Consider the following 25083-nt stretch of genomic DNA (forward strand, 5'->3'; position numbering starts at 1 on the left):
GCTTATGGACAAACATTTCCTTTTAGCAGTGAGGACTTGGAGGTAAGAGAGAAATCACAAGGAGCATCATGTGGGAAAGGCTATGAGCAAACTTTCTCTTTTTACTTTTCCAGTTTGGGAGCCAAACTCAGGCCTGATGTAACTCCACTGGCTGAAAGGACTTACACAGGGCATGTCTCCTGGGTTAAAGTTTTTGGTCTGCAGACTCTTGCACACAAATCCTATAAAGAGCCATGAATGTCAAACCTAATTATGGAATCCCATTTACAGGCTTATGAAAACCTAAGCCAGGTCCTTATACCTCATGAAGCCATGGACAACAAGAAAAAAATGAGCACAAATCGGTTCAAAACACTGTTAATTAGGAGTGATAGCCATATCTGCCACCTTATACACTGTGGCACATGACTTCCCAAAGTGCAGGGTAATGGAAAATCAAGACTTCTCTGTTTACTAATAAGCCAAGTACTGGGGAAATTCCAGCTCATGAAGTTCAGAGCACAGGAGGAATTCATCCCTACAGCATGATATTTCAGTGAAGTGGGTTCAAAAATCTAAAGATTATTAGTGAAAAAACAGATAATTTCCTTCAGGGCCAGCACCAGTTCAGTAGGCAACTCAAAACCACAAAAAATCTGTCATTCCTTTGGGTAAAGAGTGCCTGTTTACCCAATAAATTGTAACTGCTGTACTTGAAATTCAGAGTTGGTCCTCTCCCTTCTAAGGCACTGAAACTTTCCAGCAAGGTTTAACAGAGTGATTATCAAGCCCAGCCATCTCTGGGACACCACACTGACCAAAATATTTGCTTGCTAAGAATGAGATAGAATCAGATTCATGGAAGTTAATGCTGTCACCTCAATGAAAATTTGAAGAAGCAGATGCATTCAAAGATTTCTGCCCAAATTTGCTGCAGAGCCCTGTGACAATAACTGTTTACATCTGCCCACGCATCTCAAACAGGAGGTGCATGAATGGATGCTCAGAGACAGCAGATGAACACATCCAATGGATGCAGTCAGGAAATGAAGAGACTTCTCTTTTTCATGCTTGTTTTCACTTGTTTCGTTGGCTTTATTGTTATCTCATTATTACATGCTACTATGTGTGCATGCAACATTTTTTCACTCTTTTTTGCAAGGGAGGATGGAGAACCATTCCAATCCTTTGGGCAGGATCTACAAGAAGAAATGCTGGTTGTTGATCTGTTGGATTATTAGAGATGTTTGGGAGCTCAACCAGCTGCTGGAGCTTAGGGTCGAAGTATCTTGGGAAATTTACATGCAGGTAAGTGACTCTCTAGAGTGAAAGAGCAAACATCAATTGAACACTTTGAAGAGGCAAGATTTTACTGCAGTGCACAACTCCTGTGTCTACTTCTGCCAAGGTGTGAGAACACAGGATAGCCAACCCCAAATTGACAGAAATTAGGAGTTAACCTTGCTCTCTGCCCCTAAATCCACGTAATTACTCATGTAATTTGAAGACCCTGTGAGGAAAGCATCTGAAGTACCTATGACTGAGTAGGATCTAAGCAGGGAACAGACACATGGTCTTCACTTCCATGCCTCATCTCCCTTCAACCTGTCAGGACCTCCCACACAGATACAGCCAGCCCAGTGCTACGTTTTTAAAGAGAAGGCTAAATTTTCCCTCCCTGACTTTCATTAAGCAGAGGTCACTGCCTGTGCACAGCTCTGGAGAATAAAAGAGACATAAAAGGAACTTGAGTTACGCCGAGCGCGCCCACAGCAGCATTGTAATTGGATCAGGAGTGAGCTCTGGGAGTGAAACTCCTCCTCTTCCCCACTCCCAGCACTCAGAACAGTGCTGGAGCAGGGAAGCTGAGCCCATTTTTGCCAGGAACTGGAGTGGAGGTGTGCTGCAGGACCACACCTGATGTGCTCCCAGCGCTGGTGCCGCGGGGCACCGTGAGCCCCCCGAGCCCCCGCGGTGTTGACGTCAGGTCTTCATTAACAACTGTTTTGCGCTGGAGATCTACTTATATTGGGCCACAATACTTGCTAATGTAGCCAGAGCCATTCATCCTTTGAAGGCCCTTTTACACTGTCAAAACAGCAAGGAAGGGGCCTCCGTGCATTAGAAACCAGGCCCAAGGCACTCAGCAGCTGAGTATCAGTCTTCTGTTTTTTACATGAATAGTCCCATTGAAGTGAATGAGTTTATTCATTCAAGTGAGGCAAGTAAAATTTGGGCCATGGTGTGCACTTTGTGTAAAAATATCTGCAAAGATTTACAGTATTCCCACACACAGATAAGATTATACTTGGCCAATTTTACCTCCTACTTGTCTTGCACAGTGACCCAATTTCACAAATTGATACAGGCATGGGTCTCTGACCGAGCAGCGCTGGGCTCGGCGGTTCTGGAAGTTCGGCACGTGAGCTTTTCCAGGATTAGTCACTAGAATAATACTATCATCCTTGTTTTGATTAGCAGATCAAAAATATGGGCATGTTTTAGACAGGATCATTTCTATGTTTCAGTGACATTTTTAAATGGTCACGGCAACATTTCTGTATCCGTTAGCAGTGGGAATCTCATTTTAACAAGGAATTGGACTCAGAGTATTTGAGGCTGTCTCTTTAAATCTCTTCAGTAATACTGAGCACACAGATTTGAAAACCCAAAGGACTTTTTTTTCCCTGGAAAATCACTCTTTATTTAACATATGATAACTCTGTTATGAAATTTTAGATTTAGCAGGCTATCCACTGTGTGTTATTTAAGAAGCAAGCAACTAGAGGTTATTAAGAACATATTGATTGAGTTATAAGAAATATGTAATAAAGTCATATTTGGTTACACAACAATTAACTCTGCATCAATGTGTTTTTTAGAGGCAGATGGCATTTATTTAACACACAATAAGCATCTTCTGAAATCTAAATTAAATTGGAGAAACTTAATTTACCTAAAAATGATTATGGGCTGAAAAATTCTGAATTAAATTTCAGAACTACACATAAGTCCTTTTCACAGGTAGGGAATAAAAGGATTCGGTTACAAAACTGTAATTAAAGCAAACACTGTTCAGAGCACAAGACCTCTCTTCATCAATTCCTAACAGGATTTGATTTCCCTCCCCATATTAATCTGCAATAAGGGTGGAAAATCTCATCTGAGCAGAAAATAACAGCTCTCTGCCTGGTGGGATAAAGTGCAAGCTGGCCACTGAAATGGCCACGGCGTCCTAGCAGTGCTGGAAGGAGTTTCATCCCTGATGGAGGCAGTGGTTTCAAGGTGCTCTCCCAGCACAAAGCAGCAGTGCTGAGGCAGCTTTTTGGGTGCTAATACGCTTGTAAATTTGGCCTCCTGTGCTCTGAAGTGCTGCGGTCCTGAAGGACACTCCAAGTGTGCTCTCTATAAAACAACAAAGCAAGAGGTGAAGAAGAAATGCAGACGGGGAGGTGAGTTAATGGTAACGCGAGAAGGTCAGTAATTTGGGAAGTTCTCTGCCAGGACTCCCATAGCTCCTGCAGCTCATCCAAGAGCTGCATAAGAGCATTTAGAGGAACTACCCCATTACTCAGGTCATACTGGGGCAGAATTGCTCCAGATATGGGCTGCAGTGAGGTGCAACTCCTGCCCAGAGCCCTATTTTCCATTATTGATATCACATAGCTGCATGCCCTCTAGACAGGAACACACACCCCTACCCTGACCTACAGGATGACATTCACATCATACCCAAGGGTCTGGGACTCTGCCTTGCTCAATTCCCATCTCACATCTACAGCTCAGGGGAGGAGGGAACATTTTTCCCTGTCCCCAGCCCAGCCACCTCCTCACCCATGAGCTCTGTGTTGTAAAAACAAGATCCACTTTGTCCTTGCAAAGGGAATGTGCAAGGAGAGGAGGGGGGGAACATGCAGGCACAGCCGAAGCCCACAGGTATTCGTGAGCAGCAGCAACAGCAGGAATCACAGGGCCGGAATCTTTGATTGAAAATTCCTCCCGTAATATATGGAGAAAGATTTGCCCTTTACATGGCAAATCAATGGCCTTCAACTGAGTGCTACAGGCTGAGAAAGGAAGAGCAGACAACAGATCAATAACCTCCTCAGTATGAACCAATTTAGGAAAGAGCCTTAACCCAGGCTGAGCACAGCACATGACCAAGCTGCTCCTCCTGGAGCAGGGCCTCTGGTTCTCCCCTTCCCATTTTTGCAGCACAAGAGTACAGAGCAGAGCATGATCACCTTTCAAAGAAGTGGCCATCGATGGGTGGAAACCACTCCAGGGTGACGGTGGTGGAGGTGCGAGCCACGATCTGGGGGGCGATTGCGACGGGAGCCGGTTTCTTGGTGGGCTGCCAGCTCTGGTAGACAAGGTCCAGGTAGCAGTGCATCCTGGCCACCTGGTTGGGCGTGAAGGAGTCGGTGCAGTCATCGTCTGGAATTCAAACAGAAGCCACATCAGCCATGTGGGAGAGGAGGCAGGAGCAAGAGGGAGAATTACGACCTGGTGAATGGCAGCTCTTTGGAAGGGCCGGGCTGGGATCCCACAGCACTCCAGAGTTAATGGTCTGTGAAGGAATTAGCGCAGCCATCACTTGTGGAGGCAGGTGAAAGGAAACAATGGCTAAAAAGGAAGGAAATAAATCAATAAATGTTCCCTCCCCCTGACCTGGGATACACCTGAAGCACCCAGAGATCATCCCTAAATGAGGCAGAGACGCAGAGGGGAAGAAACAGAAAGCCTCAGTGCAGCACCTTCTGGTCAGGACTTGGGCCACCAGTGGAGCGCTGGTTCAAAAGAATTTCACATTTAAAAGAATATCTCTGAGAAAGGATGGAAGGGTAAAGGATGGTAGTGTAAGGATAAAGCACTGACTGGGATTCATGCAAACTGTGGGCAACAGACTGTCAGATTTCTTAGATTAAAACACCACAGAATTTTAAAAATACGTAACTTTTGAAGTTCTTAAATTTTTGATGAACAAATAAAAATGTTCTGAAAGGTCAATTCAAAATATTACAGGCACTGATTAAAAACATACATTTTGGTGCAGAAAATAACTTTAGTTCTGTAAAAAATTTCCCCCATTACCACTATAATTCTAATGCCCTTCTGAAATTTTCACAAACATTTCTCGATATTTCATATTTCTTTTTCATTCAAAATGGAGAAATAACTATGCTGGATGATTTCCCATAAATACCCATTTCTCATTTTGTCTTGTTTTCCTCAAACATGATTTGGCAACAAGAACACATCCAGTGCCCTCTGAACACCATACAGCTTTACAACTACAATGCCCCAGAGAAGCAGAAAATTGCTGTCTCTCTATTGTGCAGATCCCAGAGGGAATAAATATGTTGTGCAAAGTCACCCAGCAAAGCTATGCTGAGGAACTTGATGCTGAGCCCTTCAACCATTTTTTCTGGTGTTCTTCCCATCAGATGAAAAGCTCTTGAAAACACAGAGTGTTCCTTCACATGTGCCTGCAAAGTTCCCAGCCCAGCAGAGCTCGGTCCCAGCTGGGATCCAAACAACAATGACAGTTCTGCACAGGTCAAGTGCTGCACTTCCCTGGGAAGATGCAGGTCACCGGAGGCTGCTCGGGGAGTCGCGGGTAAGTGCAATATGGTGACAGTGGTGCTCTGATGTTTGCGAGTCCGTGCCCTGTGGTACTCCAGAGGAACAAGAAAATAGGAGTTTCTTCTAAAGAGAAGTGAGTATTTGCTGGCTAATTTAAAACCTGGCCACATCTTCCCAGAGATGCAGGCAAAAGGAGACGGCTCCGGCCGGGATCCTGCTCAGACTCCAGCTGCCCCACAGTAGGGACACACCAGCTCACATGTTTGCCTGTGTCTCTCCCAATTCCACTGAGCAGTGACCCTCCTCTGATCAAACATGCACAGCAGAGAGACAGACACCACCCGCTTGATAAAATCTACAAATCCCTGTGGGTATGCAAAAAGCTGCTTTAATGTGACATCTCTGGATTTCCTCAATAATTATCGATGGTCTACCCCTGAGCACGCTGTAAAAGCCATAAATATTCTTCACGGAAGCACAGAAGGAGACAAAGGCCCTTAATAGCCATCATAAAAGAACAATAAAATATATATAGGACAAAGCCGTGAGACAATGGCACAGCAGCAAGATGACCTGCATTCTCAATCTGTTTAAACATCAGCACAGGCTGTGTCCTGGGGGAGGGAGAGGGAGGAGAGGCGAGGGAGAAAGGTATTCCACTCAATATCAAGAGAGGTTCAAGATCCTCAGATAAAGAAATAATTAGAGAAATTCTATACTTTGGTGGGATGAATACTCCAATGGAATTCAGAGGAAGAACTCCTAATGATTTCATGAAAAGTCATCTAAAAAACTAACTTATATTTTATTTGGGAACACCACAGCTATTTGGACTTGTAAAAATAATTTACAAGTCCTATTTCTCACACTAGCTAATCTTTTGGCCATTGTAACTTGTAATTCCAGGAAAACTAAAAATTATCTAAGTCAGTGCTTTGCTCAGGGCTGGGGGTAACTGGACAGATGGATGGGGCAGGGACAGACAGACAAACACAATATGATCAAGCTGTACATGAGCAGCAAAACAGAAAGGAAAGAAAGGCAATTCCTAGAACTGCATGACCTCAACCTACGTTTCAAAGGTATTTTGACAGCAATTTGATACCCTGATATATTTTACTCCACTGACAACAACAGAAAAACAAACAGATTCATGCTTGAGTTCTAGAGATACTTATCATGTCGCTTCACTTAATTTTTCAAGGAAAAAAGAAAAGGTTTCATCTCAGAACACCAGCACACATGTAGCTCCCAGGAGCAGATGGGTATCTCTGTGGTCTGCCTCTGCCTCAGTTCCCAAGTCAGCTGGCAAGGCAAGTTCTCTTTGGAAGAAGAGAGCTCAGAGTTGTGAATCAGGCACGCTCCACCCCTCGCCACATCCACACAAGCAGATTTGGTGGGGGGATTTTGTCATCTGGGGTGGCCCTGCCTTTTCTGGGGGATAAGAGGTCCACTACGAGGCTGGCCCGTGTGCTCAGGCTCCCTGCCTGACCACAGGCTCCACAACACAGAGCACACCGAGGAGCTGACTCAGTGGGTTTGTCCCTGAAAGCACCCTCTAAACAAATAGAAAAATAGAGAGAAAACTCAACAACACTCTTAGCTACTGCCACGAAGGGCATAAAAGCATTTCTGTTATAAATCATTTCAATCCATGCCCCAGATGCCATTAAACACTTTGCTTCTCTACAGTTTTATTACAGAATAAGCAATCCTGTGACCTTCTGAGTGGGCAATCTGTGTTTTTGCCTGAAGTAAAAAGGTGCCCTTCAGTGTCTGTGAGTATACTGGTTGCCTTTAAAATGTTGTTGATGCTGACAGCTCACTGTCATAGAGTGTCACCACAGAGAGACCCTGTGGCCCAAAATAAGGGGAAATATGAGTCAAGGTATGCCCTGTTCCTTCTGAGAAATAACAGAGGATCTTTCAGCTCCCCTTGAGCTTCCAGGTGTGCACCAAGGACCCCAATCCAGCCTCATCCAATTGGACAGGGTCACAGAAGCAAATGCCCTCTTTGGGATATGCTCTGTTGGTAGGAATGCCAGAACCTGGCACATCTGGGCAGCAGAGCTGTGGCTGAAGAACTGTGATCCCATCAGCTTTTGCTTTCAGGGGTGGCTTTACCACACTGATATGGAGCCTCTGTAGTTGCACTCCCAGTACAAACCAGGACAGCACACTGGTAGTCCTTGACCAGGCAGAATCCTGCTATTCACATTGTAGTGATGGAACTGGGATGTGAGTGATTCCAAATCAAACCTGGACATGGCATTTCAACAGACACCTGGAGGCACAAGCAGGGCCTCAGGAGTTGTCCACTTGTCACAGGTTTATCCAACAGCCTTGGTGGTATCAATATCACCCGACATTCTATAGCTCCTTGGGAGAGTATAAACAATCTCTGGATTTGAGTTTTTGAAAGATCTCATAGAGCAGGCATCCAGATCCCAGAGAAATAGGGTGTCAGGTTTGCCGTAGAGCCTTTGGAAGCTGTTTTCTTAATGCTTATCTCATTTCTTCCATCCCCCAAACCTTCTGCCTAGTCTTCACATGAAACTCTGCGAAGCTGGGGAAAACTGGGATAAAACAAAAGGAGAACTAGAAGGGATTCAAGCCCGGTCCTAGACCTTTATCAGCATAAAGCCCCACAAGAAATAGACTGAGAAATCAGGGGTAACACTGCAATTCTTCACTCCTGCCCAGCCACAGACCTCCCCAGCAATCCCAGAAAAGCCCAGTACCTGCGTAACTCATGAAGTTGCTGAAGGGCGTGTTCAGGAAACCGTGGAAACCACAGGTGTCATTGCCAGGCCCAGGGTCCCCACACAGCTTGTGCTTAGGAGCAGGGTTGGTGTCACTGCAGAGGTCCCCAGTCTCAAAGGAGGGCTCTGTTTCCATGCATGGGTCGCTGCAGGAGAGGATCTCGGAGATCCCCCGGAAGACGTGGTAGAGCCCCAGGCTGTGCCCGATTTCATGGATCATGGTGTGCGTGTGGCCAGGGATTCCGTAGAAGGAGGGATTCAGCACGATACCACCTGCAAGGGGAAAAGAGAGCAGCACCTGGGTTTGCCTTGTGTTCCTCAGGACAGCAGGAAAAAGGGAAAAGAACACATTCCTAAGGGTAGATCCTCTGGCAGTTCATTGGATCTTCTGTGCACAGACAGATTTTTCCAGAACTGGACACATTTCCTGCACAGCAAAGTTTCATCTCACCCTTAACCTGGGGCTCTAAGGATGAGGAACTGTGGGACAAAGCTCAACATCCTGAACCAAAAACACTGCAACAATCAGTCTTTCAACTGAATAAGCTCAATTTGGGTTTTTTGTTAGCCTAGAGGAAAATCCTGCATGAAATTACTTCCTACTATGCAATTTCAGATAATTTCATGTGCTTAAAGAGTGTGACTCTGCCCAGATAGGTGTAAGCAATGTATTTGACACCAAGAGTCAAACAAAACACACCTGGAACACTCTGTGTATATTATTCCACAGGGTAAAGATGTGAGAAAAGCCTATTAACTTCTGAAACACCCTGAGAATTGCAGAAGGCTGCACCAATATTTGCAAATTAAGAGCTGGATAAAGCACAGTGAGAACACCCAAGGCTGGAGCAGTTTTTGCAGGGTGTCGGGGAGGCAGCTTTGGAGTAACTGTCAGAAACACACTGTTCATGGACTCAGACAAGCCTGGCTTGATCTGAACTGCAGAGTCCACTGATGAATATGCATTAAAGTCTAACGTGTCAAAAAAATGAAATCCTGTAATGTGATAACTCTAAAAGAACTGCGTGGTTATTAAATGCTTGCAAAGAAAACTAACGGGGTTTTTTTGTTGTATGACTTAAGGGAAGTTTAAATAAGCAAACAGCAAATTAGTGAGGATTTACAGTACATTGAATTAATCATATGAATTATATTTTTAGCTCAGTTAGGTGTACCTTTGTATTTAAGATATGCTTGATATTTTCTTTATTTAGCTTGTTGATCTCAACTTTTCCAAGCCTTTTATTTAAAACTCTTTTTGTGTCCTGCCTACCATGAGAAGAGGAGACTGCTTGTTAAAGTTATATTGGGAATATAAATCTTGGACATGGTACTCTAATAATTTAGTGACAATGAGGAGAGAAAAGGTTTTGGCAGGAGGAACTTTATCAGTGACTGTAGCGCAGGGAAGATGAGATCACCGGGTTCCGATGCACCATAGACTCTTCATCCTTATCTGTCTGGAGACTTGGTTGTAACAACCATGAAATTAGAGGAAAATAAGACCATGAAGTTCTTAGGAAGTCCTCTAAATTCCACTCTCAAACAACACAGAACCAATTAGGTCTATACCATCCCTCACATACACTGGCCTGCTGCCTCTTCACAACCCCTGATGACTTGAGTGCCCCAGCAATCAGTGTCAGCACTCAGCATCCCTACGGCTGCAAGGATTTAACTCACATCTAATCTGAATTGATTTTTTGGCAATTGAAGCTCAGGACTTCAAGTCTTTCCTCACACAGATATGAAGAACAGAAGATTCTCCTCCCCTTTCATCAGCTTTTATGAGATTGTCATCAACCCCACTTCAGGCTCTTTCCCTTCAATCTGAGTCACTGTAATCCCTTCAGCCTTTCCTTGGAGTTCCTTTTCCTAGACCTCCCTGACTGTGGTTCTGCTTTGATTTTCCCCATTGCCTCACGTTTTCCTCCAAGAACATTGTCCGAAACACAAAATTCAGCACTTCAGTTGAAACTGTGTCAGTGCTGAAGGGAGAGGAAGGAGCACTTTGGATGTCCTGAAGGGACACACACACACAAATAGCAGGAGAGAAAAGATCTTCCCTCCGAGCAGGGGCACATGAGGCAATATGCAGAGGGTGGAGAGGAGTCCCATGGGCATGTACAAATACACAGAGAGTATTAAGAAAAAAGAATAGAAAATCTAAATACGTACACAAAAGAGTGAATAAAACCAACCACGCTGCAGCATCTTGTCTATTACGCCACACGTAGCATCTGCACCTCCTTTTCCCAGCACGGAACTGTTCCTTACTCCAGTTCTTCACATTCCCAATTAATTATATACAGACCTACCAGTACGCAGATCCACAATAAACCCATGATTCCTCTCTCTCGCTGTCGTGGTTTGACACTGGCCCAGTGCCAGGCACCCACGAGAGCCGCTCACTCACCCTCCCCTGCCACAGCTGGGCAGAGGAGGGAAAAGGAAAAAAAAAAAAAAATAACCAACACTTCATGAGTGAGATAAGGACCGGGAGAAACACTTCAAGGGCAAAACAGGCTCAACTTAAGTTGCTAAGTGAATTTATTACTAATAGAATCAGAAGAGGATAATGAGAAGTAAAATAAGCCCTTAGAACACCTTCCCCCCTAGCACAGGGGAAAGGGCACAGGGGTTTGGTCAGCTCATCACCGGGATTTCCTGCGCTGCTCCTGCGAGGCCGTGGGCTCCCTCCCACGGGAGACAGCTCTCCATGAACGTCCCCGCCGTGGGTCCCCTCTCAGGAGCAGCAGCCCCACCGCCCCTGCTGCAGCGTGAGCCCCTCCCACGGGCACACAGCCCCCCAAAACTGCTGCGCCGGGGGTCACTCTGCCACGGGGTGCAGCGCTCCAAGGCCAGGCTGCTCCAGCCTGGGAGCAGGGACCTCCTCTCTCTGCACCGGGACTGCCCCTGGATCACAGCCTCCTGCAGGCATCCACCCGCTCTGATGTGGGGCTCCTCCATGGGCTGTGGGTGGATCTCTGAATCCTCCATGGATCCCCAGGGCTGTGGGTGGATCTCTGCATCCCCCATGGATCCCCAGGGGCTGTGGGTGGATCTCTGCATCCCCCGTGGATCCCCGGGGGCTGTGGGTGGATCTCTGCATCCCCCGTGGATCCCCAGGGGCCGTGGGTGGATCTCTGCATCCCCATGGATCCCCAGGGGCTGCAGGTGGATCTCTGCATCCTCCATGGATCCCCAGGGGCCGTGGGTGGATCTCTGCATCCCCCATGGATCCCCAGGGGCTGCAGGTGGATCTCTGCATCCCCGTGGATCCCCAGGGGCTGCGGGTGGATCTCTGCATCCTCCATGGATCCCCAGGGGCTGCGGGTGGATCTCTGCATCCCCCGTGGATCCCCAGGGGCTGCAGGGGCACAGCTGCTTCACCATGGTCTCACCACAGCCTGCAGAGGAATCTCGGCTCTGGCTCCTGGATCACCTCCTGCCCCTCCTTCTCCACTGCCCTTGGTGTCTCCCTGTTCTTTCCCTCACATGTTCTCACCTTCTCCTCTTCTCTGACTAGAATCCCAAAATCTTGTGACTTTGTTTTGATTTCCTTCTTAAATCTGTTATCACAGAGGCGTTACCAACCTCTCTCATTGGCCCAGTTTTGACCAGCGGCATGTCCATCCTCAAAGCCATCAGCCACTGGCTCTGCCAGACATGGTGGAAGCTTCCAGCAGCTTCCTCACAGGAGCAACCTTTGTGGCCCCCCTGCTACCTAAAACCAGGCTGTGCCAAACCAATACACTCACCATCTTACAATACAAGCTCTGATTCCTCTCGTGCTTGGTGTCTACCCAGGTGGAGCCATTTACACCCAAAGAGTACCCTAACATGTTTTTGGGGATTCTCTATCCTAAAAATAACTCCAGAGTTTGTTTCCCAGTGGCAGGAATATTGGTAAAATTCCACGGCAGGATGTGCCTTCAATAGAGGCTGCTTAAATTGTTCTGGCATTGCAGAACCCTGAGGCAGCTGGAGAGGGAGATTTTATTTTTGCCTTTGTTGAAAATTTATATTTTTTATAGCTGTCAAGAATCTAAATCAATTGCAGTTTTACAGAAAAGATAAACTCCCTCACCCAGACAATCTCTATCCCAGCCTTTAGATCTGCACCACAGGACATATTTCATATTTTTTATTAAGTACATATTGGATTTATAGAAGAGAGTAAAAAAGATTAAAGATGAATTCTTACAAACCAAGCACAGGTCTGGGAGGGCTATTATGACAGGAAATTATGAGCATTATTTATTTTTTTTTACTTTTTTTTTCTATGGCAAGTCAAATTTAATCTGTTGTCCAATGTCTATTTTTTTCCTGTGAGATCTTTTTATGGTCAATGAACTCTGTCATTGCTCTGTAGGAGCGGAATTTAAATTGTTTTGCTCAGGCATGATGCTGACAATTAGCTTAACGAAGTGACAGAAGAACTCATCAGGGCTTTGGGGGAGCCCCAGCCCTCTTGCAGAAGGTTCTTCTCGGCGCTCTGGAGCTCTCCCCTTGTTGTCTGCTCCCTCCCATGGCAACACGAAGGGAAGCTGTGAAAGTCCTCATTTATGGAGGGAGCAGCTATATTGCAGCCATATCTTGGGCAGTGGCTCTGGGGCTAATGTTTCACAGAATCACAGCATGTTCTGGGTTGGAAGGGACACACAGGAATCACTGAGTCCAACTCTGCAGTGAATGGTCCATACAGGGATCAAACCCACAACCGTCAATCCACACTGATTGTCATCCCAAAGTGATAGAAATCCCATCACTGTGGGTGCTGCTCAAGGCTGGGGTTAAGATCTGTCTTTGTTTTTGCCAGATGTTGCCTTGGGGAATGGTCACTGGTGGGCATTTACAGAACCTTCTGGTTTGTGTGCTCCCAATAGGAGCCCACAGAGATGGGGCTGTGGACAAGCCAGAGTGGAAGTGGCTTCAGCTCCAGCTGAGCTCAGCAGGAGTGTCAGTGTATCAGTGCTGCTCCTTGGGAAGGGAAGTTTGCTCACACATCTTCCAGAGCAGCTGCAGAGCTGGGTGTTGTAATAAAACATTCACTAAACTGAAGGAAGGCAGCCAGTTTCAACTGCTTGGTCTGACCATGGAGCCTCTCTCTGCTATGGAGACAGGTGACTATAAAAACATGGTAACATCTCATTTTTGGGGTATTTTTGACCATGGAAAAGCCCCCCTGACTGATGGCTATAGCTCAACTTCCGTTGCATGTTTTAGGACAATAAATGCTCCTTGTTCTCCTCATTTAGGTTTATGTTCCCCATATCTTTTTTTATTTAGCTCAACATGGGGTTGGGTAATATAAAAACTAGCTGAAACAATCTGTCACAAAGATTTAGCTTGGATGAAACTGGGCTTCACTTCCAGCCTAGGAAGGTCTGGACGAGCTGGAGAAATGTCTGGAAAACCAATGAGAACCCCTGCTCAGAGGAGATGACCAGACCAGGTTGGCAGCTCGAGGGAGGTTTGTGAAGTTATAAGAAGTTCATACTGACTCAGTCAGTGCCTTCTGAACCTTTTGAGGCTCCTCTGACATTTTGCAGGGAACACAGGTCCAGTGGCACTGCAGGTGGCAGTGAGTCATTTGGGAGGCTGCAGAGCTTTGTCTGGATCCCTGGGTTCCAGCAGCAACCTGGTTATGAAACACACCAGGCAAGCTGCAGGGCAGTGAACTCTTTCCAGTTCCACTCAAATGAACATTAGAAATACAATCCCTCAGCAGTTTTCTCTTTTGCACATTGGTAGAGAAAAATAGCAGCAGATTTTAGCTTCAGTCTGTGAGTTAATTGAATACTTGCTAATGAACTAAGGATCAGATCTTAGGCTAAGGTTAAAGATTCACCTCTGCCTCATCCCCACACCTATCCCCCAATCTTCTGCAAACTGCTCCCATGGAGTGAATGCCCTGTAAAGTAGCTTCACTGAAAAGGTGAAATACTTTCGGCTTGACATCATCTACAAATACCATAATATGCTTTGGGTTTATAACCTAATATTTTCCTGGTTGTGAGCCAGTATCTGGGAATCGTGAAATACTTTTTTTCCCCTGACTATATATTAGAGGAATGATAAGAAATCAGAACAGAGCTTAATGCATATTTGTCTTTCCTTCTTAGTGCCTCAAAAGAATGCTTTGCAAAGAAGAAACATCTTTATCACTCACCTAGATGCATCAAGGCTTCTTTGTCCCAGGGCCAAGTTGCCACTCCAGCCAGCTCTTCCTCAGAGGAATTGGCAAAGAAGATGTTGAGGTGCGTGGATCCATCCAGTTTGAGTATGTTCTTAAGTTCATTGACATCTAAGTATGCTCTGTAGAAAAAGAAAAGCATTTTTTTCCTAAAGGTGACACAAAAGCAACAAAACCCTGAAGAAGTGCTGCAATCCAGGCAAAGGTCTTATAATATCCTGCATTTCAATCACCTGAAATGTTTTAATAACCCACTCCCAAACTTTGATTACTTTGCATTGACGTAGTGAATCTCATCTAAAACTTCAGGCCATTGATTAACTAAGGCCACAAAATCCAAGGTAAATACATAAAGCTGTCCACATTCTCAAGGTAAGCATAGGAATCTATTTATTATGAACGTAATTAACCAAGTATTATGGTCAGTAAATCTTTTTACACCAGCAGTTAGCTTGCACATTTCCTCTAAGCTGTTCGCTGTTGTTACCTCTAATTTTCCTTCACAATAACGAGTTTCACATCCTCAGGCTGGTGCCACAGCTAACACCAGCTCACAGGGTCACTCCTGTAGCACCAGTGGCAGCCACTTGTGCTGAGACCATGTGGCCTAACCCTGACATCCCACAGCTGGTTGGGAATTGCTGTTTCCAACAGGCACAGTTGTGCCAAGAGGTTTCCTTGGCAGAAACGAGCTCTCTGCAGGAGTGGTACCATACCATGACATAAATTCCTAAGGCTCCTTAGGTCCTCCCAGGGTGAGCAGCATTTCTCTAAGCTTTTGGGATGCCTGGAAATTACACAGCAATCTGTTTGCAGGCAAGCTAAGCCAATCCCTTAAGCTTGATGGCTGTTGGAGGTACTTTTTACTCCTTTGAAGGAGTAGATTTTCTAATACTGAAATACAGGAGCTGCTTGGCAGTGCACATACCATGGTGCCACACTGCTTGCACTGCTCTAACTCACAGTAAAGCTGGAGAAAACAAAATGTAAGATTAAAGCCATTGGTTCTGTGTTTCCAGCTCACACTGGCTTTTGATATGAAGTGTTTTGATAAGAGAAAAGCTAGAAGAGGAATATGTTGTAGTATCTTCACTTGACAGGTGGAGACCCCAGAGACAGTGATCACCCAGAGCCAAGCACGGTTCGAAGGCTGTAAGGAAAGGACACCACGATGGTCTTGAGCAGGTGGATTCCTGCTTCCTGGACTCCCTCCTTGTGTGTGTGTGTGGGTGTGGGTAAGGCTCACGTAGCTCTCCCAAACCACACACCCCCACAGGCTCTGAGAAGGGTTCCCTGCACGCTTTGCAAGGCTTTTGCTCCCAGAAGGGTGAAGAAAAAATAGGGGAGTTGGCTCAGCACCAAGATCTTTTTGTCCTTCCCTGGAGGACTCCCAAATGGAAAACACATTCATATTTCCACAATAGCTTCCCCTGCCACTTGCTGAAGTCATTGCCTCCAAAATAGATCATGGCTGGGTGTCCCCAGGCCCTGGCTGAGTCATGGATGAAGATGTGCTCTTTGGGGACACCAGTGGAAGGGGATGTTTCCATTCCATACAGTGTTTATCTTCTGATCAAATGGGGATGACATCCTGAAGGACAGGTCAGCACTGTGACCCTTTACACATTTCTCATCTCTCCAGTGTTCCCAACACATCCATGGAAAACACACAGACCTTCCCCTTAGCTCCTCAAGCTTGTCCTGCCTGCATCTGCACAATGCTCTGAGGCTCTGCACAATCTACTCCCAGGGTCTTCTTTGTGCCTTAGAAAGCATCTTTTCCAAGCATGGGCTCCTTCTTAGACGCATCCACGAGCAATAGTTTGAAATTACATGTGAGAACTGATGTGCATTTCCAAATGCCAGTGTGAGAGCACTGGGGGAATATGTGACAGGGGGTGTGACCATGGGGAGGGGACAGTGTGTGCCTGCACCTATGGCAGCATCACTGACAGTGAGCAAAAGTGCAAGAGAGAATGTGGGAGTGATGTGATGCTCCGTATGAGAGAGGGGGGCAGAAACAGAAGCACTGAGTCTCATTAGAACAATGTTTATGTGCTTGTATCACAGCGGGAAGGAAGGTCCTGCTGCCTGGACAGAGGCGGCGGCTGTTGACTCTGGATGCAAATGCTTTATGCACATGCAAACCCCTCTAGGAGTAACTATAATCCAGCTTCCCTCCTGAGATTACCATTTTTATCCTTCCTCTTCTCTTATGGTTTCAAATAATCTAAACTAACATTTCTTTATTCTCTGCTGTCTCTTTGCTTATCGTTTACACAATCCAATCCCTGTTTATCTCCTCAGCGCACGGCCACAGTTGCTCTTTCTCTTCCATACAGCACATGTGCTCCAACATACAGGGCTACATGGATTATTACTGCAGAAAACATCCAGAGCAGACAGCATTTAACTAATTGGCCAGTGATGGCAATGCTTCACTGAGACTGGATTCATGCCTTATGTAAATCCATCCTACTAAGTCCTTTTGACTTGGGTTTATGGTATTTCTCTGACCACTTTTCTCTGCTAGCCAGGGGAAGGCTGTGAGTGAGCAGAATGTATTTAGTGGTGGAAGAACAGAATGTCAAGAGGATTTTTAGCAAAGGATCTGCCCGGGTGTAGGTGTGAGTAGATCATGCTTGGAAGGCAGTAAATGCAAACTCCTTCATGGAAGCAGCCAGCAAACCCCAGCACGTAAACATGCCCGAGCCCTGAGCTCAGGCAGAGCCCTGGGAAGTGTGTGAGCGTGTGCCTGTGTGAGCGTGCAGGAGCAGAGGTGTGAGTGTGGCAGTGAGGGCTTGGACACTGCACACACGTGAGGCAGCCAAGAGAATGTGAGGAACCAGCGTGTGCGTGTGTAAGAGATAAAAACACAAGCTGGAATTCCATCCTCTCCTTCCTCCCCATGTTTCTAATAACCTCCCATCCCTATCCATCATCGCCACATTCCTACACTCAAGGAGGCATAAATTAACTACTTTTGCAGTTCATGTCCAACTCTGTAGCCGCAGGCAGCAGACCCAACAGTTACCAGGTCAAAATAGCTTTCAGTTATTGCCTTGGACTAGGCTGACTCCCCCCTGCTTCGTTATCAGCCCAGACTATCTGACCCAGTGCAATCCACGAGCACTGCTTACACTCCTCAAGGTTATGTGGGTCCCCTGATAGAGGACATTATGTCTGTCACATGGGCTCGTGCCAAAGAGAGCCAAAGAGCCCAGCCTTTCCAGCACTGCCAAACTCGCATTTCAAAGACGTGAGTGCAGTCTTGGAAAGGGATCAAAGCCCTTCCAACTGTCATTAGAATATTTCCTTTATGCATCTCTCTGTGAGTGCCAGCAACATATTTCATAAAATTCATTGGCTCGAGATGGTACCTCCAATATAAACCTGAATGAGGGAACTGTCAGGGCAAGTCTATGTGGAAAACAAAACAAAACCCAAAGCACAACAAAACACATGTAATTCCTGTAATGGAAAAAACATACGATGCTGTGAGCGTGCCTTGCTGGAGAAAGACTAATGAGCCTATTAGTGCATCATAAAAGGTCTCCTTTGCTGGAATCTGTTTTAGACATAGAAATTCTATGGGCTGTTTAAGGCCATTTGGGACACCAAATCGTATCAGGCAATGCTCACATTCCCACCCAGATCTTTTCATCGACTTATTTGTTCAATGCACAGTTTTTGTTTGCTTTTTGCCTCCGCTGCAGTGTAAAAAGCCCTCTGAAACTGCTCTGTGCAGCAGCTCAGCCTCATCCAGTGAGCCCCAGCCCTCAGTCAGGGATATGGATCCCGTGCAATGCTCCAGTTTCGGTCTAATGGAGTTTTTAGCTCACACAGCAGTGTCTCTCGGCGGCCCTACCCATCACACAGCCCACCCCATCAGTCACCCAGCCATTATCCCCGTGCCTGTCTCATCTGTCAAACCCGTTTCCTGTCCATTTGGGCTGTGACTCGTCCCCAGGCGATGAGGTGAAGCCCTTGGCCACCAGCCCCACCTGCCTGTGGGAGCCACTGTGATGAGCTCCCTTTGCTGGACGTCAGCTCCACATCCAAACCCAGCCACAAACCTCTGTTCTGAACCACAAACACATTTGGCAATTGCTCTTAAACTCAGCTGATATCAGGTTTAATCATATTAAATCTGATTTTGGTGACTAGGGTTGAGCAGTTTTGTTGGGGGTTGGCAACTTTTCCTCCTTTTTTTGTGCCAGGTCAGAGAGGGGCTTCCCCAGGTTTCCCTGATGTGGCTGGGCTGCAGCCTCTTGCACTCCTGGTTGTTTTTGCAAGGAACACAGAGTCTTCCAGCCCTTATTGTTAGAAAATGTTTCCTACTGTTTGCTCCCAGTTATTCTTTATTTGACTTTGTTTTGGTTTTGTTTTTTTCCTTCAAAGACAAGTGTCGCTTTACAGCAAGAAAACAAACAGGGTACTCAGGGGATTATTTGCAAGACCCTACCCAAACACAGTGTAGGAACCTCGCTATCTACTCACTATGGAGTATGGTCTGCAACTGCCTGGTGAGTTTGCTAGGAACAGAAGGCACTGCATTTCATCCTTAAAAGAAACCCAACCGACAACAACAAAAACCAACAGCACCTCCTGAATTGGGAAGTCAGCCTCAAAATCTCTCCATTTTCAATATTGACATACAGTGTGCTATCCTTTACCTACTGGCTTCAGCACACGGCAGGACAGAGTAAATCTGCTGGAATCACAGGGACCCAGTGAATCACTCTTCTTCCCAAGACTCCTTGTGTCCGCTCTCGGAACTGTCAGCCCAGCCTAAACCACGGTGCATCGTTTAAACAAAGAGAAAGCTTTTTTTTTTTTTTTTTTTGACAACCCTGGAAGGGTCTCCATCAGCCTATGATAGATCCAGCTGTGATTCCCAACACGGTGTGGCTGACAGGTCTCGGTGGTGTTCCCTGTGTCCCTCCAGGTCTCATCCTGGCCCCAGGATTCAGTGGAGCAGCAAGGAGCACAGCAGTCAGTGTGTGGACAGGCACCCACCAAGTGTGTGTCCTGGTTGTCCAACCCACACAGAGAGCCCAAGGCTTCAGGGTGCAGTGTCCACCGAGAGATTCTCAGTATCTGCAGTGAAAGTGAACAGCAAGAACAGTTTTGAGATAAAGGATGTTCTTCCTGAAGATAATGGCAAGAGCCACGACTGCAACAGCACTGAAAGCTGACCTTGAAATGGGGCCATTTGGCAGATGTGCACAGCTGTAATTTATTTTTTCCCCTTGTGATTTCTCAGTCCTGGGTGGTTAGACAGCTAACTCTGCTTTTGGAGAGGCCGTGTTGATGCCAGTGTGAGAGCTGCCTTTTGCCCTCTGTTGTACAGTCACAGAAAAATGAGTGTGGAAGGGATGTCCAGAGACCACAGCTGCCAGCCCTTCACCCCAGAGCTGGGGCATCTTTCTGTGTCACCGAGCAAATTTTTATTTAGCTCACTTAAAACCACACGACAGGGACTCTCTGTCACTGTCCCAGTAACCTGCAGCCCTTGTTTCAATTCCTTTATGGTCACAAAGTTTTTTCTAAAGGTCTACCTGAATCTTTTCTGCTCTATTAGATGACTGTTTGTGCCATTCCCCACTGACAGGGAGATTTGATTCCCTTCTGCTTTGCCAAACCTGTTACTTGTTTGAGAGCCTATTATATCTCCTGTACACCATTTCATTTTTAGGCTAAAACCACCTTGTTTCCTCAGCCTTTCTCACTGCTTTTAAGACCTCTGCTTGTTTCTGATGCTCTTATCTACACTCTTCACATTTCTCCCAAAGGCAGGTCATCAAAAAGGGACACGGCCCTCAAGCTGAGAGTTTATCAGTGCCGTGTAACTGCTATGTTTGTCCTGTCTGTCACCTCCAACCTGATGCAAAGACACAGTAGAGATTTCAGACCTGCAAATATTTCTAAGTCCTTTTTTTTTTTTAAAGCCTGAAGTGCTACAGGTCTATAAAAAAACATGTATAAAAAAAGACAATCTACAAACCCTCTTTAGCAATGGATGTGCAATAAAATTTGTGTCTGACCTGATGTTAAAGATTTGCCTTTGCTGGCAAATTCAATTTTGCTCCTCATTTCAGACGGATTGCCATAAATCATGTGCAGCAGGAAGCGTGCCTCATCTACACTGAGTTTAGTGTTAATTTAAGACACTGGCGTAAGTGTAGTAAAAGTCATGATAATTTATTGATAAAGGTATAAATCTTTCAGTGATTGGGACAGAGCCTGAAACAGAGCAGAACCAGAATACTACAAGTGAGAGGCTTCAGGTCCCAGTTTAGATCCAGATCACTGCCTGTGTTCACACCGAAATCCAAGTGTGGAACTGTAATTCCAGCCACATCCAACCCAGGCAGCCGCTAGGTCATGTCCACAGGCATAAATTGCAAGCAGTGTTAGCACATGCAGGCTTGGCAGCTCTAAAAGAATTTCAGTTTATCAAATGTCTTCTACAGGCCCCAAATCTGATCTCCCGTTACAAGAGAGGAGAGATGTTTTGGCAAAAAAATATAATAACGATAAGGATCCAAGAAAAGCCACTTAGGATAATTGTTCAAATATAAATCCAGCTCCTTGGATAGGTTTGTAGCCCCTGCTGAACTCTGTGTTGCTCTCTGTGACACTGTTAATGCGTTCAGGTGAGCCTGTTAAAGCTGGACCAGGGGTTTTTACATCACTGACAGGTTTTACAGTTAAGACCAACCCCTAAGCAGAAAATAATGCAAAATAAAAGCCCACGTGGCTATAAAGCTCTGGGTGTTCATTGATCCCAGGTTTCCCTTTTCCAAAATGAATTCATTCTACCATTAGGATAGTGACTCAGGCTTTACTCACCCAATTAAAAAAATATGTAAAAAAAATTATAGAAAGAAAAGAAGAACTTTACTGTAAAAAATATGGGAATTCTTTGGGTCTGGGTTTTCTTTATCCTGCAACAGAGACTGAGAGCACCTCCTTGCTTGAAAGTAGAGAATTTTTACAATTGTCAAGTTACCAAATTCATTGCATTTGCTTTGAAACCCAGGCTTTCCAGCAGGACAGTCCTGGAAATACACAAATTTCTTCTGTAACAATAAATCTGAGGAGTGAGAGGAAAAACCACCCGAAACATATAGGAAATTATTTGCTATTAAGTTCTAAAATCAGTATTATCATCTTAGATAATGCCTAAGGGCACTTCCCTGCTCAGCCCTCTCTGACCTTCTCATAAAAGACTTCCAATAAATGGTACAGCTTTATTTCATGCAATCACTTAACTCCTGGATGCTGTAAATGCAGTATCTACTTAACACGCTGAACCACAACAACAGGTTGGAATAAATTTGATGCCTGGACTACTCCAGACTTTGTGCTGGGTCCTCTCTTGGTTTGTTCTTGGTTTGCACTCTGAGCCAACCTCTGCTCTCCCTGGGCTGCACACAAATATCAGCACTGACTGTGATGTATTTGCTCCAGTGTAAATCTAGAGTTAGAGCAAATTTTGATTCTCAAAGTGCAGTTTCAGGTTCAAATCCAAAATCTCAAAGGAAACCTCAGTTGAAACGACCAATTTTTGCCCAATTTCTGGCCAAGGCAACTTGCTTTTTAAAGGAGGGAGGCGGGTTTCCTCAGATCTCCGCACGGATTCTCTCAAAGGTTTGTAAATCCTTGCCAAATCCTTCACAAACCTGGGCTCAGATTCAGAAGTACAGTGAAAACAGATTTTTTTTCTCTTTTTTTTTTTCCCCCGGCACTTTTGCTGCTGGTTCTGGCCAGGATAAGAAAGAGCAGAGGCTCAGGGAAAAAGATGATGCAAAATTTTTCAAATGTCAAACATGTTCTGTCTGAGCTCTGGGCAAAAATTTGGGGTGGCTGTTCATGTACACAACATTATTTGCTCCTTCTCTCTCTTTATCCTTCCAGGCTTTACTACCCAGTTCTTGGAGCCCACCTTTAGATAACCTTTATGTAGGTTTAGAAAGAGGTGCAGTGCTACAGACCATAAATATCTGATCACTGAGCCCTCTGCTTTTGCAGGGTCTACGTCCAAGAGTGGAGCAACTTTGGAGTTCCCTCTAGCAGCAAGAACTGAAAAGCCCCATTTCCTTGCATGACCATAAAAAATTATTAAGCTACACAGAACTCCATAATATACTACAGAAAATAACCAAGTGCACAGAACTAGGAAAAGATATGCTGGCTGGATAACTTGCAGGGAGAAAAAAAAAAAGAAAACAAAGGGAAAGCCTTGGCAGAGAGAATTGTGATCTTACTGTGCAGTTAACTTCTGAGACAGTGAGTAGGATTAAAGGATGGAACATTTCATTTAAAACAGCAAAGCATTATGAAGCATATATGCACATTTCACAGGCCTTTGAAATCAGCAACACTGGCAGGTTTATTTGTTTTGATTGTCTCTTTTTCTTTCTTTTACTGCTTCGGGATTTTTTTCCTCTTCTTTTCAAGACTAGAGCCAAATGACCCATGAGAAATGTACTGTAATTTGCCTCTTATCTATCCCTCATCTCCATCTGATATTCCCTCTGCCCTGGTTACCCTGATGTTTTTCCAGACTCTTCAGCCTGAACCACTGTAACAAGGAGAAAAGTCAAACCATAAAGAGAGAAGTGGCATAAGGATATTTTCAGGAACCTGTTCTGTTAAAACAGATTTCCTTTGCCACTTCATGGAAACCTCTTCTGGCTGCAGCCAACCTCATTCATGTACACGGGAGAATTTGAACCCGTAGAGGAAGGTGTATAAATTTTATTTTAACTATCAGTTGTACTGCTTGGCACTTGCCCACTGCTTCCCCTCTGGGCCTCAGAAAGCTTCCTAAACATGGAGAGAGAAATTCCATTCTGGTCAAAGCCCTGACACCAGCCCTGCACTGCTCCAAACCCCGTTCACCCGCTGAAGTGATGCTGAAGCAGGACAAAACCCCTTGCACTGGGCCTCCCCTCAAGAAATTTTACTGTGAGTGAAGAAGTCATGAAATAGGCGAACAGAATATTTTTCCTTGTCTTCTGAATGGGAAAACTGACAGCAAGGATTAGCTCCACTATCCCTTGAGCCTGCATTCTCTGATAATACGGATCATCTTTCTTTTAAATAAGTGGTGTCCTCTGTTGCAGATCCTTGAAGTTTTCTGCTGGTGGCCACTAATCATATTTTACAAGCCTTCACTCATCTTTTACAATCTTTGGCTTGTATTTTACAATCTCCAAAAAAGTCCTGAAGGCCTGGTGCTCCACAGATGGAACATCAGTGCTCCCTACAAAAAGCTGGTCCTTCCTGAATTCCTCCATTTCACCATTCCTGAAGACAAGGAAGTACATTCACTTCATAAACAGCTATTCTGGTGAAACCAGGCTCTGCTTTCAATGAGGGAGCAGCCACTGTTCTAATATTTGGCATTTACCAATCTCTCATCCCAAAGCTTTCAAGAACAACTGACAGATACAGGCACAACAACACTGCAAAACAGCTCAAGTAAGGGACATTTTGGTTTCAGTCACCAGGGCAAACCTGATTTTTTAATGAAAACACCAGAGATCAGGAATGCTGCCTGTGATAACCCCCTTGAACAGGGGCAAGAGTTAGAGCCTCTGTAAGTTAGAGATCAAGAGGAAAATTGTGATTTAAGATGGAATTTTCTTTAATTATGAGACTAACTCAGAGCAACTACTATATTAAATTTTTCTAAAAATTTCTAGTACTAACGCTCAACTCCAGCCTTTCTTCCTCATCTCCATCCTGGGTCAGGTTTGAGGTCACTTTTGCAGCTTGCCCAAACATCTGCCTGGCTGGTGGGACCCGTGGGAGTCACAGTTGGAGTGTCTTTGGTTTGGCACTTCTGGAACACTGGGAAACACTTTGTGTCCCCTCTGTAGAGTCCAGGAAAGCATGGGATTGCCCCATGGACACAGCCCTGTCCTGGGCTCCAGCTCCCTGGGCCCTCTGCCCTTGCAGTAGCAGCCTTTTGTGGGTGGGATGGGTCAGGATCCTGGGTGGGCTCAGTGGGTCTCCTGTGTGGGAGTATTTGGGATTTTTAGGAAGCAGCATGCAGGTCAGGGTGGGGAGCACTGTGGCCATGGGGTGCTCGCAGTGCAGTTACTGCTCCTGCAGAAGGGGACACGTGGCACTGTCCCTGCCAGTGCTGCTGGCACTTTAAGGGGCTGGTCCTTCTTCAGCATCTTCCCTAATTAACACACAGCAAAAAGTGCAGGGTGGAAAAAGAACAAGATCAAATTCTTCACTGCTTTCATCTCACTTTTTGACACTAATCCTCCCTGCACATAAACCCCGTGCCACAAAGGGAGATATACGTTGAGATTGGAATGAAGAGCGACTTGGAATCAGGCCGACATCAACAAAAAAAATAAAATAAAATCGCATAAAATCACAGAGGACCTAGCATGTTTATTGCAGATCCTTCTGGAGTTGATGGGCCAAAATAACCACTCCAAATATGCAGCTTGCAAAACATCCCTTTTGCTTTGGAGATGCCGCTTCTTTTCTGTTTTTGTTTTTACAACTCATGGACTTTCAAATCTC

At 45.4% G+C, this 25083-nt stretch overlaps 1 protein-coding gene across 1 annotated transcript in view; it reads right to left on the minus strand.

The window, feature by feature from the left end:
* Window positions 1-25083, minus strand: part of PAPPA (pappalysin 1) — a gene marked incomplete at both ends in the record, with an annotated part of 174395 nt that overhangs the window by 108531 nt on the left and 40781 nt on the right. Inside the window, 3 exons of the mRNA XM_082295308.1 lie at window positions 4224-4416; window positions 8307-8600; window positions 14503-14648. Coding sequence (XP_082151434.1) covers window positions 4224-4416; window positions 8307-8600; window positions 14503-14648 — 633 coding nt within the window. The remainder of the gene's footprint in view (window positions 1-4223; window positions 4417-8306; window positions 8601-14502; window positions 14649-25083) is intronic.

Source organism: Coloeus monedula (genome assembly GCF_965178545.1).
Source record: "Coloeus monedula genome assembly, chromosome: 21".
Lineage (NCBI taxonomy): Eukaryota > Metazoa > Chordata > Aves > Passeriformes > Corvidae > Coloeus > Coloeus monedula.